This window comes from Herpailurus yagouaroundi, unplaced genomic scaffold, assembly GCF_014898765.1.
Source record: "Herpailurus yagouaroundi ecotype Mexico unplaced genomic scaffold, PumYag 208, whole genome shotgun sequence".
In the NCBI taxonomy this organism is placed as follows: Eukaryota; Metazoa; Chordata; class Mammalia; order Carnivora; family Felidae; genus Herpailurus; species Herpailurus yagouaroundi.
The window spans coordinates 2,604,744-2,621,602 of record NW_024412439.1 but is presented as its reverse complement, the minus strand read 5'-3'; the positions used below and the strand labels follow the sequence as shown (position 1 = coordinate 2,621,602).

General features: G+C 39.1%; 1 protein-coding gene across 1 annotated transcript in view; it reads left to right on the top strand.

Annotated features, from left to right (window-relative positions):
* Nucleotides 1-16,859, top strand: part of AKAP10 (A-kinase anchoring protein 10) — a 73,529-nt gene that overhangs the window by 24,536 nt on the left and 32,134 nt on the right. Inside the window, exon 5 of the mRNA XM_040453085.1 lies at nt 12,261-12,359. Coding sequence (XP_040309019.1) covers nt 12,261-12,359 — 99 coding nt within the window. The remainder of the gene's footprint in view (nt 1-12,260; nt 12,360-16,859) is intronic.

The window sequence follows — 16,859 nt, the reverse complement described above, 5'->3', positions numbered from 1 at the left end:
TAGAAATCCAGAAAGCTTTGACTATCCCAGGTTATTTTTTAAAAGGACGAAACTTGACCTGGACTGGTATGAACTTACTGCAGAAACATAGATGTGTTTGATTATGTGGTGTTGTCCCACATGCTGCTAGAGGATTAACCTGGTTTCTATAAACACAGTGCATTACCTCTATAAAAACTGCCCAGATTCTGAATTCTAAAATATTACTGGCCCCACAGTTTTCAGATTAAGGAATTGCTTGTCCTTGTTTTCTTCCTCTCACTGTTTCCCTTGCTTTACCACGAACTCTGATATACTTTTTTTTTTTTTTTTAATTTTTTTTTTTCAACGTTTATTTATTTTTGGGACAGAAAGAGACAGAGCATGAACGGGGGAGGGGCAGAGAGAGAGGGAGACACAGAATCTGAAGCAGGCTCCAGGCTCCGAGCCATCAGCCCAGAGCCCGATGCGGGGCTCGAACTCCCGGACCGCGAGATCGTGACCTGGCTGAAGTCGGACGCTTAACCGACTGCGCCACCCATGCGCCCCATGTTTAGCATCTTTTTTATAGCTGCTTTTGAGATATTTTCCCTGTCTCCAATGTTCAGCAGTTTGGTTATCCCATCTGAGGTTCACTGAGCTTTTTGATTTTCAAAGGAGGATGTTTTCAGCCATTGATTGTTCTTTCACTTTTTTTTTTTTTTTTTTTTGCCCCATACTTCTTTCTCTTTCTTCTGAGATTTTAATGACCCAAATGTATGTTTGTCATTGTCCTGCAGATCCTTGAGGCTCTATGTGCTTTTGTCTAATTTTTTGTTTTCCTGTTTTTCAGCTTGGAAATTTTCTATTCGTATATCTTTGAATTCACTGATTCTTTCCTCTGTCATTTCCCTCATGCTTTGAGTCTTTCCAGTGAATTTTAACCTTAGGTTATTTTTTTTTCTGGTTCTCATCCTTCCGTTTGTTCCTCCTCCTCCTTCTCTTCCTTCTTATGCTTTTTTTTTTTTTTTTTTTTTAATCTTTTTCTCTGCAGAGGCTGTCTTTCTGTTTGTTTCAAGAGTATTTGACCTTACTTCTTGGAACATGGTTATAAAAAAAAAATCTTCGTTCTATAATTCCAGCATCTGTGTATCTGTATCATCTTGCTTGTCTTTTCACTTGTGAGATAATGGGATTTTCTGGGGTTTTGTATGGCAGTTAATTTTGGATTGTATTAAGGACAGTTTGACTTGCATGATTCTGGCTCATGTTTAGATCCTGTGAAGAATGTTGAATTTTTGTTTTAGCAAGAAATTCACCTGGTTAGGTTCAGCCATGTTCCAACTAGCATTCTGTAGGCTGTGGTTCTAGAGTCCATTCAGTTTTGGATTGTATTTGTATCTATGCCTGCTAGGGTCCAGTCTGAGACCTGTCCAGTGGAAAGGTCATAGTTTAGTTCTCACACCCATTGGTATGCTGTGACAGTCAAGTCCATGCATGCCCAGTTCATGTGTGAGCCGAGGAGTACACACACAACTTGATATGCTTTTCACAGGCCTTCTTCTTTTCTGCTCTTTCCCTAGCAGTTTCTGGTGCCTAGGGGACCCTACCTTCCTGGTTGTTTGGCTAGAAAGTTGGGGCTTCACTTTCTACCACTATGTCAGCTTCTGTGGCCAAGCAGCCAGAGGACAGTGGATAAAAGAAATAGGGATTCTCCTCTTCTTACTGGGACTACGGTTTCTCTGTCAAAGGACAGAGTTTGGAGAGCTTTTGGAGCCTGCCTGAGTGCTGCTGCCATTGCCTGGGAATGGAGACTGGAGTGAAAGAAAGCCCAGGAGATTTCCCTCACTCTCTGCTGTCCATATGAAACCCCTTCCTGCTCCTTAGACTAGAAATAGAGGGCTTCTCTGGAGCTTTTTCTTTGTGCATCCTTGTGCAGTTTCAGCTTTGGAGTCCAGGCCAGGAGATACTGGAGAAACAAAGCAGGACACTTGGCTCTGCTCTGGTGTCACTTTGAGTTCTGGTTTCCTTTCTGTCTGCCTGCTGCCATTTCCAGGTCTTCAGATACATTTGTCTAGTGTTTTTAGTTGCATTCTGTGGGGTGGGTGAGGTGTGCTTATTTCATCTTGACCCAGTCCTTAGGATTTCAGAGCAAATCAAAGAATGAGTATCCTATATAGATTTTCTGTTTTCCCCTTAAAACGCAAATATATTAAGAAGATGATGGTCTAACACCTGCCTCTGAGGTTTCTGTTGTAATCATTTTCATTGTATTAAAACTTCTTGAGCTTCACAAGGTGACCATAAAGGAATTTGTAATGGCCTATTGCTTTTATAACTAAAGATTGATGATACTAAGAATTCAGAATTGACGTGTAATTTCTTCCGAGTAACTTCTTTAGAATATACTGGTGTTTTGTACTTGCATTTAAGTAGACACTAAGTTAGGGTGCCAGGTGGCTCAGTTGGTTAAGCGTCTGATTCTTGATCTCTGCTCAGGTTATAATCTCACAGTTTGTGGGTTCGAACCTCAAGTCTGGCTCTGTGCTGACAGTGAAGCCTGCTTGGGATTGTCTCTCTATGCCTACCCTCCCACCCCTCCTGTGCTTGAGTGCTTGCTGTCTCTCTCCCTCTTTATCTCTCAAAATAAATAGCCATTTTTTTAAAAATTGAAAACTTCTTAGTGAAATACTAAAGTGAGTAATGGAGTTTTGAACATCACTCAAATAATTGAAGGAAAGTTCTTTACTTCCAGTAATCTGTCCTCATGGGTTCCTAAAGGTATGTTTTTTAAAAAGCAGATGTTTTAAGCATTTCTATGTTCCTTTGTTCTTTTATTAAAAGAGTATTTTAGAAATTGAACCAAAGCATTTATCTTTGCTTAGCCAAGCATTTATTGAGTTAAAACTGTTTCATTTATTAATTTATTAAAATGTTTAAAATATGTTAATGTCCTTTTATTCTTAAAACTGAGTTTTTCTGATCCAAAAGAAGGGTGTAACTTCATTCTGTGTTTCTGAAATGAAATACAGTTAATATTTTATTTAAAGGTATCAAAACTTCTTTCAGTTAGTTTTAATCCCCTCAAAAATGTGCATTAACGTCTGTACAACATCTTACAGTACTTGTCTGGGATTGGCAGCTATTTTTAGTTGGTGGAAAAGCAAAAACTGAGAAACAACACAGGTTCTGATTTTTAGGCTTTTTGATAGGCATTTGCTTCAAAACTAGTGTCTTTGTTCTGATTAATAATTTGCTCATAGTGGCTATACAATAAACATCTGTTGAGAGAGTAGAATTAGCTTGGATTACGTTAGACCTGGTTAAAGGCAAAACAGTCCCCCTGAATCTTCACAATTGATACCTTTCTTCAAGGCCCTGGGTGTAGAGAGGATTAATTAATTAATGTAGAGAAAAAACAAGCACAACTTCCCTTCCCCAAAACATACCTTTTTATAGCTCTCTACATTAGAGACAGTACTGATCATGAGTCATACCTGAACTTTTGTCCTAACTCTGGGACTTTCTCTTCTTTCCATGAATTCTTTTTTCTTTCTCTGTTGTGGTAAACGAGATCCATGAACTCTACCCTCTTAACAAATTCTTAAGTGTACAGTACAATACTGTTAACTATACATACAATGGCGTATAGCAGATCTCCAGAACGTATTCACCTTGGGTAACTGAAACTTTATACCTGTTAATCGCAACTCTCTATTTCTCCCCTTCCAGCTTCTAACAGCTTCAGTTCTATTTTCCGCTTCTCTGAGTTTGACTGTATTAGATACCACATATAAGTGGGATCTTACAGTATTTGTCCTTCTGTGACTGACTTATTTAATTAGCATTATGCCTTTAAGGTTCATTTATGTTGTTACATAAGTTAGATTTTCCTTTTTTTTTTCTTTTTTTTTTTTATGGCTGAACAGTCTTCCATTGAATGTATATACCACATTTTGTTTATACATTTATCCATCCATGAACCAACCTTTGGTTGTTTTTATATCTTGACAATTGTGAATAATCCTGCAATGACATGGGAGTACAAATATCTCTTCAAGATCCTGATTCAATTTTTTTATTTTTTTATTTTTTTATTTTTTTTTCAACATTTATTTATTTTTGGGACAGAGAGAGACAGAGCATGAACGGGGGAGGGGCAGAGAGAGGGAGACACAGAATCGGAAACAGGCTCCAGGCTCTGAGCCATCAGCCCAGAGCCTGACGCGGGGCTCGAACTCACGGACTGCGAGATCGTGACCTGGTTGAAGTCGGACCCTTAACCGACTGCGCCACCCAGGCGCCCCCCTGATTCAATTTTTTTAAATAAATACCCAGAAGTGGCATTGCTGGATCATAAAAGAGTTCAGTTTTTAATTTTTTGAGGATGCTCCATACTGTTTTCCATAGTAACTACACCATTTTACATTCCCACCAACAGTATATGTGGACTCCAATTCTCCCAATTCCTCCACATCTCACCAACATTTGTTAACGTGTTGTGTTTTCTTTTTGTTATTATTATGGTCATCCTCACATGTATGAGATGGTATCTCATTGTGGTTCTGTTCTCTTGATCTGTATGTCTGTCTCTATGTCAGTACCATACTGTTTTCATTATTGTAGCTTCATAATATATTTTGAAATCAGGGAAGTGTGATGCCTTTAGCTTTGTTCTTTTTACTCAAGGTTGTTTTTGGCTATTCAGGTCCTTTGTAGTTCTTTATGAATTTTAGGATTGTTTTTTCTGTTTCTGAAAAAAATACCTTTGAGATGTTGATAGGAATTGAGTTGAGTCTGTTAATCACTTTTGGGTAGTGACATCTTAACAATATTAAGGCTTCCATTGCATGAACACAAGATGATTTTCCATTTATTTGTGTCCTCTTTAATTTCTTTCAGCAGTGTGTTACAGTTTTAAGTGTACGGATCTTTCACTTCCTTGGTTAAATTTATTCCTAAGTATTTTATTCTTCGTGATGCTATTGTAAGTGGGATTATTTGCTTAGTTTCCTTTTTGGATAGGATAGTTTGTTGTTAGTATACATAAATGCAACTAATTTTTTTTTATTTTTTAAAATTGGTTTTTACTTATTTTAGAGAAAATGAGAGACAGAGCATAAGCAGGGGAGGGTCAGAGAGAGAGGGAGACACAGAATCTGAAGCAGGTTTCAGGTTCTGAGCTGTCTGCACAGAGCCTGACACAGGGCTAGAACCTGTTAACCATGAGATCATGACTTGAGCCGAAGTTGGACATTTAACCAACTGAGCCACCCAAGCATCCCGAAATGCAACTAATTTTGGCATATTGATTTTTGTATCCTATAACTCTGAATTAAATCTGTCAGGGTTTTTTTCTAATTTTTGTGTCTTTTTTTTTTAAAGTTTATTTATTTTGAGAGAGAGAGAGAGAACAAGAGCACAAGCAGAAGAGGGGCAGAGAAAGAGGGAGATAGGGGATCCCAAGTAGTCTCCGCACTGTCAGCACACAGCCCAATGTGGGACTTGAACTCATGAACTGTGAGATCATGACCTGAGCCGAAATCAAGAGTCAGATGCTTAACCGACTGAGCCACCCAGGCACCCCAGGGTTTTCTACATGTAAGATTAAGTCATCTGCAAATAGAGGTATTTAACTTCATTCTTTTCAATTTGGAGGCTCTTTGTTTTCCCCCTATCCCAATAACCTTGGTTAGATTTCTAATACTATGTTGAATAGAGGTGTGAAAAGTGGGCGTCCTGACTGCCTTGTTGCTGATATTAGAGGAGAAGCTTTCAGTTTTCCACAATTGAGTATGGTATTAGCTGTGAATTTTTCATGTGTGGCCTTTATTATGTTGAGATCATTTCCTTTTTTTTGTTCCTAGTGTGTTGAAACTTTTAAATCATGGAAGTGTTGAATTTTGTTAAATGCTTCTTCTGCATCTATTGAGTAGGTCATATGATGTTTATCCTTCAGTTTGTTGAAGTGGTGTATCACTAGAATTGATTTCTATATGTTGAACTGTCCTTGTACTCCAGGGATGAATTCCACTTGGTCATAGTGTGTGATGCTTTAATGTACTGTTGAATTCTGTTTGCTAGTATTTTGTTGAGGGTTTTTGCATTTATGTTCATCAGGGATATTGTTCTGTAGTTTTCTTATAGTGTCTTTGGTTTTGGTATTAGGGTAATGCTGACCTCATAAAATGAGTTTGGAAATGTTCTTTCTTTTTTAATTTGTTTGGAATGAGTTTGAAAAGGATTAGTGTTAGTTCTTTCATTTTTTTTTTTATTTTTTTTTTTTAACGTTTATTTATTTTTGAGACAGAGAGAGACAGAGCATGAACGGGGGAGGGTCAGAGAGAGGGAGACACAGAATCTGAAACAGGCTCCAGGCTCTGAGCTGTCAGCACAGAGCCTGACGCGGGGCTCGAACTCACGGACCGCGAGATCATGACCTGAGCCCAAGTCGGCCACTTAACCGACTGAGCCACCCAGGCGCCCCAGATTAGTGTTACTTCTTTAAATGTTTGGTAGAATTCACCAGTGAAGCCATCTTTTCCTGGGATTTTCTTTGTTGGAAGAGTTTTGGTTACTGATTTAGTCTCCTCACAAATTATAGATGTGTTCAATTTCTGTTTCTTGATGATTCAGTGTTAGTAGGTTGTATATTTCTAGAAGTTTACCTGTGTCTTCTAGATTGTTGGCATATATCTAGTTTGTTGGTATATAATTGTTCATAATAGTGTCTTAAAACTTTCATCTCTGTGGCATCAGTTGTTATATCTCCTTTTTTATTTTATTTATTTGAGTTGTCTTTTTATTTTGGTCTGCTAAAAGTTGGTCAATTTGGTTGATCTTTTTAAAAAACCAACTCTTTGGGGCACCTGGGTGGCTCAGTCGGTTAAGCATCCTAGCTTCGGCTCGGGTCGTGATCTCACAGTTTGCAAGTTCGAGCCCCACGTCGGGCTCTGTGCCGGCAGCTGGAGCCTGGAGCCTGCTTTAGATTCTGTGTCTCCCTCTCTCTCTGCCACTCTTGTGCTCATGCTCTGTCTCTGTCTCTCAATAATAAATAGATGTTTAAAAAAATTTTTTAATAAAAAAATTTAAAAACAACTCTTTTCTTGATTTTTCTATTGTTTATCTATTCTGTATTTTGCTTATTTTTGCTCTAATTGTTATTCCTTCCTTCCTTCTAACTTTGGGCTTAATTTGTTATTTCTAGTTTCTTCTGTGAAGTTCTGTAAAGATGTTCTTTGACATCTTTCTACTTTCTTAATGTAAGCATTTATAGCTATAAATGTCCCTCTGGATACTGGTTTTACTGCATCCCATTTTAGTATGTTGTGTTTTCATTTGTCTCAGGATTTTTTTTTTTTTTTTTAAGTAGGCTACATGCCCAGTGTGAGGCTTGAACTCACCATCTCAACTTCAAAAGTTGCATGCTCTACTGACTGAGTCAGCCAGGTACCCCTGTCTCCAGATATTTTTTAAATTTCCTGATGTAGTTTTCAACTCATTCATTGTTCAAGAGTATATATTGTTTAATTTCCACATATTTCTGAATTTTCCAGTTTTCTTTTTGCTTTTGATTTCTGGGTTTATTCCATTGCTGTTGGAAAAGATACTTGTTATGATTTCTGTCTTAAATCTAAAACCTGTTTTTGACTTAACATGTAATCTGCCCTAGAGAATGATCTGAATGTGTTAAGAGGGTGTATTCCCTTCTGCTGCTGTAAGGTGGAATGTTCTGTGTATGTCTGTTAGGTCCTTTTGGTCGGTGGTGGTGTTTGAGTCCTCTGTTTCCTTCCAGTTTTCTGTCTGAATATTCTGTATCTATTTTTGAAAATGTGGTATTGCCATCTTCTATTATTGTATTAGTGTTTATTTCTTCCTTCACTTCTGTCAGTGGTTGATTTAATATTTAGATGCTCTGATGTTAGGTACATCAGAATAAATACAGAGATGTGTTTATAATTGTTATATCTTCTAGGTGGATTGACCCTTTTATCATTGTCTCTTATGACAGTTTTTGACATAAAGTCTATTTTTGTCTGCTATAAGGTTAGTCCCCTTCCTCCTGCTGTCTTCTGGTTACTATTTGCATGGAGTATCTTTTCCGTCCCTTCACTTTGAGCCTATGTGTGCCCTTAAATCTAAAGTGAGTCTCTTGGGGTGCCTGGGTGACTTAGTCGGTAAAGCGTCTGACTTCAGCCCAGGTCATGATCTCATGAACCGTGAGCTCGAGCACCCCTTTGGGTTCAGTACTCACAGCTCAGAGCCAAGAGTCTGCTTTGGTTCTGTCTCCCTCTTTTTGCCCCTCCCCTGCTCATGCTCTGTCTCTCTGTCTCTCTGTCTGTCTCTCTCTCTCTCAAAACTAAAATTTAGGGGCGCCTGGGTGGCGCAGTCGGTTAAGCGTCTGACTTCAGCCAGGTCACGATCTCGCAGTCCGTGAGTTCGAGCCCCGAGTCGGGCTCTGGGCGGATGGCTCAGAGCCTGGAGCCTGTTTCCGATTCTGTGTCTCCCTCTCTCTCTGCCCCTCCCCTGTCCATGCTCTGTCTCTCTCTGTCCCAAAAATAAATAAACGTTGAAAAAAAAAAAAAAAAAAAAGAAAAAAAAACTAAAATTTAAAGTGAGTCTCTTGTATGCAGCATGTAGTGGAATCTTTATTATTTAAAAAAAATTCAGCCTTTGTCTTTGGGGAGTTTAATCCATGTACATTTAAAGTAATTATTGATAGGGTAGGATTTACTGTTGCCATTTTGTCTTGTTTTTGTGAGTGGCTTTTAGGTTTTTTCCCTCTTTTCATTTCTTGCTGTCTTCCTTTGTGTTTCCTTGTTTTTATGTAGTGACACACTTAAGATTTCTTTCTCATTCTTTTGCATATCTTCTGTAGATATTTTTATTGTGGTCACCATAGGACTTACATAAAAGATCTTGTAGCCATCTATTTTAAGCTGATAACAACTTCAATCACATACAAAAACTGTTTTTGCTTCTCCCTGCCCCCCCCACCCCAGCACTTTCTTAACTCAAATAAGTCATTTAAAATTTTTGTACATAAGGGTTTTTTTTTCCTGTAAAAATAGGAATAATAATCTATTGTTAAAAAAATTTATTTTGTTAACCCAGGGGTTCTCAAAGTATGGTTTGCACACCCATAGAGTCCCTGAGAATTTTTCAACAGGTTGCATGTAGTCCAAACTGTTTCCACAGTAATTCTGAGATGTTATTTGTCTTTTTCACTGTGTTGACCTTTGTAGTGATGGTGCAAAGGCAATTGTGGGAAAACCTGCTGGCCTTGGGCCAGATTGTAATCGTCATTTTGTGCTGCTACATACTCCCAATAAAACTAAGTGCCGCTTTTACTGAAAGATGTCTTTGGGGAAGTAGATAATTAACTTTATTAAATCTAAACTCTTGGGTGCATGTATTTTTTAAGATGTAAATGTTTTTATTTTATTTTTAAGTTTTTAAAGTCGAGTTCGTTAACTTACAGTGTAGTATTAGTTTCAGGTGTGCACTTCTGTACAAAACCTAGAGCCCATCACAACATGGGTGTATGGCTTTGTTTTTGTGAGCTGAATTAGCTGCTTATTTAATGGAATACCATTTTTACTCCAAAGAATGACTACGGTTACAGACTTGGGTATTTGCCAGATATTTTCTTGGAAATGAATGAATTAAGCTTGACATTTCACGGAAAACAGCTGACAGTATTTGCCCGTGGGTAAAGTTTGAGCTTTTCAATGAAAATTAGAATTTTGGAAAACTCGTATTCACCACCCTATGCTTTGACAGCTTTGAAGAGTGTTCTTATAAGATGTTTGTGATATTAATGATGTGATTTCTTTTTTTATACTATATGATGCAGGGCATCAACATTTGAAAGGTCTACATAAGTCAGTGAACCAATATTTTCCAAAATATTCCAAAAAATTTACGTCGGGGCACCTGGGTGGCTCAGTTGGCTAAGCATCCAACTTAATCTTGACTTAGGCTCGTATCATGATCTCAAGGTTTGTGAGAGTGAGCCCCGCCCACATTGGGCTCTGTGCTGACAGTGTGGAGCCTGCTTGGGATTCTCTGTCTCCCTCTCTCTCTGCCCCTGCCCTGTTCTCTCGCTCTCTCTCAAAAATTAATAAATAAGCATTTAAAAATTTTAAAAATATGTATATATGATGTAATAAAATCATGAGTAAAAGGTCTCCTAACATGGGAGATACACCATTGGATTTTAATATAACAGACAAGTTCACTGATAGGGTTTGCACTTCTACCATTCTAACTTACCGTTAAGAAACTACCACTGTCACATTTGGGTGTAGTATCAAAGAAGAATTTATCCACAGTGATCTCAAACAGCCATTAAAATACTCCTTTTCCCATCTCTGCCTATCTGAGGCAAGAGTTTCTTAATATAGGTAAAAGGAAACCCATTCTTCTATTCACAATACTTGTGACACCAAACATGTGGGCTTTCCACACCAAGCACTTCTCCAGTTCTCTCTGTGGTCAGTAACTGGGGGTCCTACTGTTCAATTCATTCTGGCCATAACTACCCAGAGTTAGCGCAGACCTCACAGGTTAAGGGCGCTGTTCCACAAGATTGCCTCCCACTTCAGATGCCAGTCGCAAGTCCCAACTACATTTGTCACCTGTACTTCTGGCCAACCAGCTATAAATGTGGGATTTCCACAGCCTCTCCTCAGGTTCTGTAATCTCTTATGATAGCTCACAGAACTTTGGGAAACATTTTATTTACATTTATTGGTTTATTTTAAAGTACATCAAGGGGTGCCTGGGTGGCTCAGTTGGTTAGGCGTCTGACCTTTGGTTTCAGCTCAGGTCATGATCTCATGGTTTGTGAGTTTGAGCCCCACGTTGGGTTCCAGGCTGACAGCATGGAGCCTGCCTGGGATTCTTTCTCTCCCTCTCTCTCTACCCCTCCCCTGCTTGCTCTCTCTGTCTCTCAAAATAAATAAACTTAACAAATAATAAGTACATCATAAAGCATGGAAACGAACCACCAAATGAAGAGGTGTATAGGGCAAGGTCAAGAAGATCCCAAGTACAAAGCCTTTGTCTCTGAGGGGTTGGGGGTGTGCCACCCTCCCAGCACATAGATGCATTCACCAACCTGGAAGCTCTGAACCACTTCATTTAGGGTTTTCATGGTTCTACAACATGGGCATAATTGATTAAATTATTAGCCATTGGTGATTAACTTGATGATCCCCAGCCCCTCTACCCTCCCTGGAGGTTGGGGAGTGGGGCTGAAAATTCTCGTTCTGTAATCACACAGTTTGTTCCTCTGGCAACCTGCCCCATTCTGCAAGTCACCTCATTACCATAAACACTCCTGTGGTTGAAAGGGGCTCATTATGAATAACAAAATATGCTCCTCTCACCCCTGCTGCTTAGGAAATTCTAGGGGTTGCTTTTAGAAGCTCTGTGCCAGAACCAGAATGAACAGTGTGTGTGTACACGCACCAGCACATTAGAATATACTTCAGCCAACACAGAATAGTACGGCAGATTGAATGCCAAGGCAGATCATGAAAGTCCAGCAGTTTGCTATCAAGACAGAGCGTTGCAAAATGTAAAACAAAGCCCATTTCTCACTGATTTTTTCAGTTTGCAAAATCTTTTTTTTTTCCACATAAAAAATACTGTTTATGTTAACTTACAACAGATTTAATATTGTTAATTTTAACCGAATCAATAATTTTCTTATTTTTTATTTCTCATATGTTAATACCTGTAGATAAAACTCACATTAACAAAAGCTCTTTAGGTTCTTCAATTTAACTTAAGGTTGCAAAGAAGTCCTGAGACTAAAAAGCTTGAGATCTGTTGTTTTAACCTTCTAGGGTTGTTGAAAGTCGAACGAAGGTATTCATAAACCTGAAATCATTTTGTAAAATATTTAAAGTGCAGGTTTATAAATGATTTTGCAGTTCCTGCTGTTAACATTGCTGAGCAAGTCCCTTACGTTGAGATTTTGGAGAAGAGACATGGAAAGAGGACATGCATAAATAATTGCTGTTAAGGAGCAGTTGGTTAGTTTAGAGGAGGAATAGGGGGCGGAATTCAGGCGTAACTTCTCTGTTCCACAAACCAAACGGCGAAGAAGCAACAGTGTTTTCTCCCGTACATATTTTTTTATATATTTATATTTGCAATAAACGTGGATGTGTTTGTGTGTGTGCACGCACACGCTTGGGCATACAGCAAACAGCCCCACTGTTCATGATTGTAGCCCATTACTGGTCCAAGTGTGCTTTGAATTTTGAAGTTGTCCCCTTCTTCCCTTGCAGGCATAGAACAAGATGCAGTGAATACTTTTACCAAATACATATCTCCAGATGCTGCTAAACCAATACCGATTACAGAAGCAATGAGAAATGACATCATAGGTAAGCAGTGCTTGAAGCTATGGCAAAAAAAAAAATAATGCCTGTTTTTGGTTATTACTTAAGAGAATCTTTTATGAAAATGGAAGTCAACATATCCCTTCTTAGTCTGTGTTCAGAGTACTTTAGTATATCAACTGTAGCTCACTTAAAAATTTTCTCTTCATACGTCAGATGTAAATTCTTGGACTTTGGCTCAAATAACAGCAGCAGCAAAAACAATAGTGACACTCAAAAATGTTGAATTCTTACTGTGTCCCAGACAGCATTATAAGCACTTTCTGTGGATAAACTCTAACCTTCTAAAAACCTGTAATGTAAATACAGTTACTATTTTATAAATGAGAAATCTGAAGCACAAAGAGGGGATTTAATTATTTGTCCAAGATAACACACCTCAGACATAGCAGACTCAGGATTTGAAAACAGACCGCTACAGGGGCACCTGGGTGGCTCAGTCAGTTAACTGTCTGACTTCAGCTCAGGTCATGATCTCGTGGTCGGTGGGTTTGAGCCCTGTATCAGGCCCTTGTGCTGACAGCTCAGAGCCTGGAGCCTGCTTCGGATTCTGTGTCTCCCTCTCTCTCTGCCCCTCTCCTGCTCATGCTGTCTCTCTCTCAAAAATAAAAACATTAAAAAAAGAAAAGGCGAGAAAATAGACCACTACACGTTGACTGGTATGCTATTTGGCAGTGTTTTTCATACTGTAAATTCATACTAGTCTCCTCTTATGACCACACCTTCCTGCCAAAAAAAGACTAGAATAGAAAAATGAAAGTGCTTCACAGTAGTAAGGGCAAACCTCATTTCAGGAAATTGTTTTCATCATATGTTTATGTATGTATATACTATGTCATGTAAACCTATTTCTCTGTAGGTCATAGTAAAAAAAAAAAAAGAAGAAGAAAGTTTTTACTCTGTTGTATAAGAAGGACCTTAGAGGCACCTGTAATCACAGATGAAAGTGATTTGTTTATTCATTAAACAAACATTTATTATGTTCCCATCAAGTCCTGGTACTGAGTTTTATATTTTTATTACAGAAACTTGATATTTTTGATTTATGAAATATAGCATGTTATTCTTCTAGCAGATTCTTCCCAGCATGGGGCTCTTTCAGTCTTTATCACAGATACTTTGCATTCATTCATTATTGGAGACAGCAAAACCTTTTCCTGTCTAAACTGTAGTTCTTAATTTGGCCCACCATACTTTCCAGTGAACAACTGTTGACTATTTTAGGGCTTGTCAGATGTTGGCCCCATTGTTTTCCTTTTGTTTCTCCCACACAGATAGACTCTTATACAGGTCTTGAGGCTGTTGATTGTCCCCATTTGCTTGTATTTTCGGTTTTCACCCAGTTTTGTTGCAAATGTTGTCTTTGGAATTTGGCCTTTCTATGCAGTTCCTCTATTTTTATGTGGGAATTTGTTACAACCATCTTCCACACTTCTCTAGACCAGCATTTCCTCTGCAACAGGACAACTGGGGTGTGCTCACTGATTAGAATTTGGCTATTCGAGATATTGATTGGCTAATGATTCCTTTGGGGATTTGTTTGTGCCAGTGAATAACCAAACTATGCAGGGGTAGGGGAGAAAAGGGGGGGGGGGGGGTTTCAAGTAATATATTTAAAAATGAAATATCACTTCAATTATTTTCTTTCCTTTTCTTTATCAAAGTAATGATATAATCCCGTGAGGGGAAAAAAATCTTTTGAAGTATAAGTTGGTAACATTTAGTGATCAAGAGATCTGAGAAAGTTAAAATGTTAATTACCTATGTTTTTAGACCATTTTTCTTCTTTGAACCTCATTCTTCTGAATCCTACCCCGTTTTCTTCTCTTTCGGTTAGAATATGCGTTTTTTTCTTTTTTAATGTTTATTTATTTTTGAGAGAGAGAGAGAGAGCACAAGCGACAGAGGGGCAGAGAGAGAGGGAGACACTAAATCCAAAGCAGGCTCCAGGCTCCGAGCTGTCAGCACAGAGCCCGGTGCGGAGTCGAACTCTGAGCCATGAGATCATGACCTGAGCTGAAGTCAGATGCTCGACCAACTGAGGCACCCAGCCGCCCCTGGAATACTCTACACAGCTCTACTTCAAGTACATCACAGTTGCAAGAAGTCTGCACTTAAGCTGTTATTGTGTATCCCACCTGCCTAGTTTGGTTGTAAATGTTATCCATGGGTTTCTGGTATTAATGGCTCATTACTCCCTGTTTATATGGGGACTCAGAATAACCCAAAAACTGTGCTTCCACTGCTTCCTTCATCTTCTGCAAATCCTTGAAGTGGTAGAATTTTAAAGATATTTTGAAGGTATAGCTGATAGAATTTACTGATGGTTTGAAGTTGAGTAGTGTGAGAGGGGAAAAAGGCATTAAGCATGACTTCATGTTTGTTTGTTTGTTTTTCAAACCTGAATAATGGGGCACCTGGGTGGCCATCAGTTGAATGTAAGACTCTTGATTTCAGTTCATGCCATGATCCCAGGGTCATGGGATCAAGCTTTGCTTCGGGCTCCGTACTGGGCTTGGAACCTGCTTGAGATTCTCTGTCCCTTTCCCTCTGCCTCTCTCCCCCTGCTCGCTGGCTCATATGCTGTCACTCTCTCAAATAAACAAACAAACCTGAATAAGAGAGTGGAGTTATCATTTATAAACTTGAAAAAAAAATTTTTTTTAACGTTTATTTAGTATTGAGAGACAGAGCACGAGCAGAGGAGGAGCATAGAGAGAGGGAGACACAGAATCCGAAGCAGGCTCCAGGCTCCGAGCTGTCAGCAAAGAGCCCGACATGGGGCTTGAACTCATGAACTGTGAGATCACGACCTGAGCCGAAGTCGGTCGCTTAACCGACTGAGCCACCCAGGTGCCCCTGGAGTTGCCATTTATAAGATGAGGAAGACTGTGAGGGTAATGGCTTATGGGGAAAATCAGGAGTTTGGGTGTTCACTAAATGGTGAATGTCAAGTATGCAGCTGGATATCTGCACTAGGAGTTCGTGAAAGAGGTGTAGGTTGAAGATACATGTTTAGAAGTCATCAGCATATAGGTGGTTCAGAGCCACGGATAACATTACCCTCAGCATAAATATGATGAGTGAAGACAAAGAAGTCTTAAGCACCCAGTTCTGAGGCAGGCCTGATATTTACAAGTCTGGCAGGTGAGGAAGAACTAGCAGAAACTCAGGAGTAACAGCTAGTAAAGTAGGCCCCGCTTTATCAACTCTGTCTCAGGACAGTAGTACTTTTCTGGAAGCCAAGTGAAAAAACGTTTCTGAGGGTAAGGGAGTGATCGAAGGTGTGTTAAATCCTGCTGAGAGGTTAAGTAAGATGAGTACTAGGAATGGAATGGACTTGCCAACCCTGTGGACAACTGGCCCACTGGTTATCTTAATTTTAGGGTACCAGTGGAGACGAAAACTTCATCAGAGGAGTCTTAGAATAGGAGGCGGAGTGGAGACAGCAAGTATGAGCAACTCTTTGAGGCATCTTGCTCCAGGGATAAACTGAAAGGGGATGTTAAGTCAAGGGCCAGTGGGTTTTGTTTTTGTGGTGATGTGTTATACGCATATAAGGTACAGCATACAAGCAAGTTCATATGTGTAACATACAGACAGACTGTATATAGCTGGTGAATATGAGGCAGCAGCAAAGAAGCGATGCAGGAGACCAAGGGGACAGTTGCTGTAAGAAAGAAGTCTTGAGGCAAGAAGAAGGGGTCCGGTGCTCAAATGCAGAGTGTGTGGGTAGAGGTGCAGGTGAGTTGGTAGATGTGGTGGCAGGAGATGGAAATAATTTTCTGACTGCTTCTATTTTCTTAATGAAGTAGGAAGCAGAGTAATCAGCAAAGAGAATTCGAAGATGTATATCATTTTTAAAGAGAGAGAAGAAGATGTGTGTTGTCCGGTAGAGTATGAGAGAAAATGGCCCAGGAGACTGTAGTATGATCCTTGGGTTTCATTAAGGTCGTGCTAAGGTCATGAACTTAAAGTGAAACCAGCCATCGTGGGCGGGAGGGTTTCAGCCATGTTTGATAGCTGGCTAACCAACGGGCTTACCCACTTGCTGCAGTTGATTTAGGTAATTCCTAATTTTAGCACACTTTGTGTTTCTTCCAAATAACATTTTGCTAAACTTTTTACAGATAAACCTTTTTACAAATCCATAACTCTTTAGGTTGCAGTCTTAGAAATAGAATTGCTGATTGAAAGGGCATGTTTATTTTTAAAGCTTATGCTAGAAACTACCAGAATGCCCTCCGGAAAATTATATACCACTATTTTCTCACAAATGCTAGTGTCTGTTTTCCCATGCCCTTGCTCAAACAAGGCAGTGTAGTGTTACACAATTAAACATATGCATTGTTGTAACAGTTTTGTGCCAATTTGCTAGACAAAAGGTGGGGTGCCTCATTATTCTAATTTGTAGTTATATTTATTTGATTACCAGCAAGCATGCATATCTTTGCATATTGGCCATTTTATAATTTGTTCTTTTTT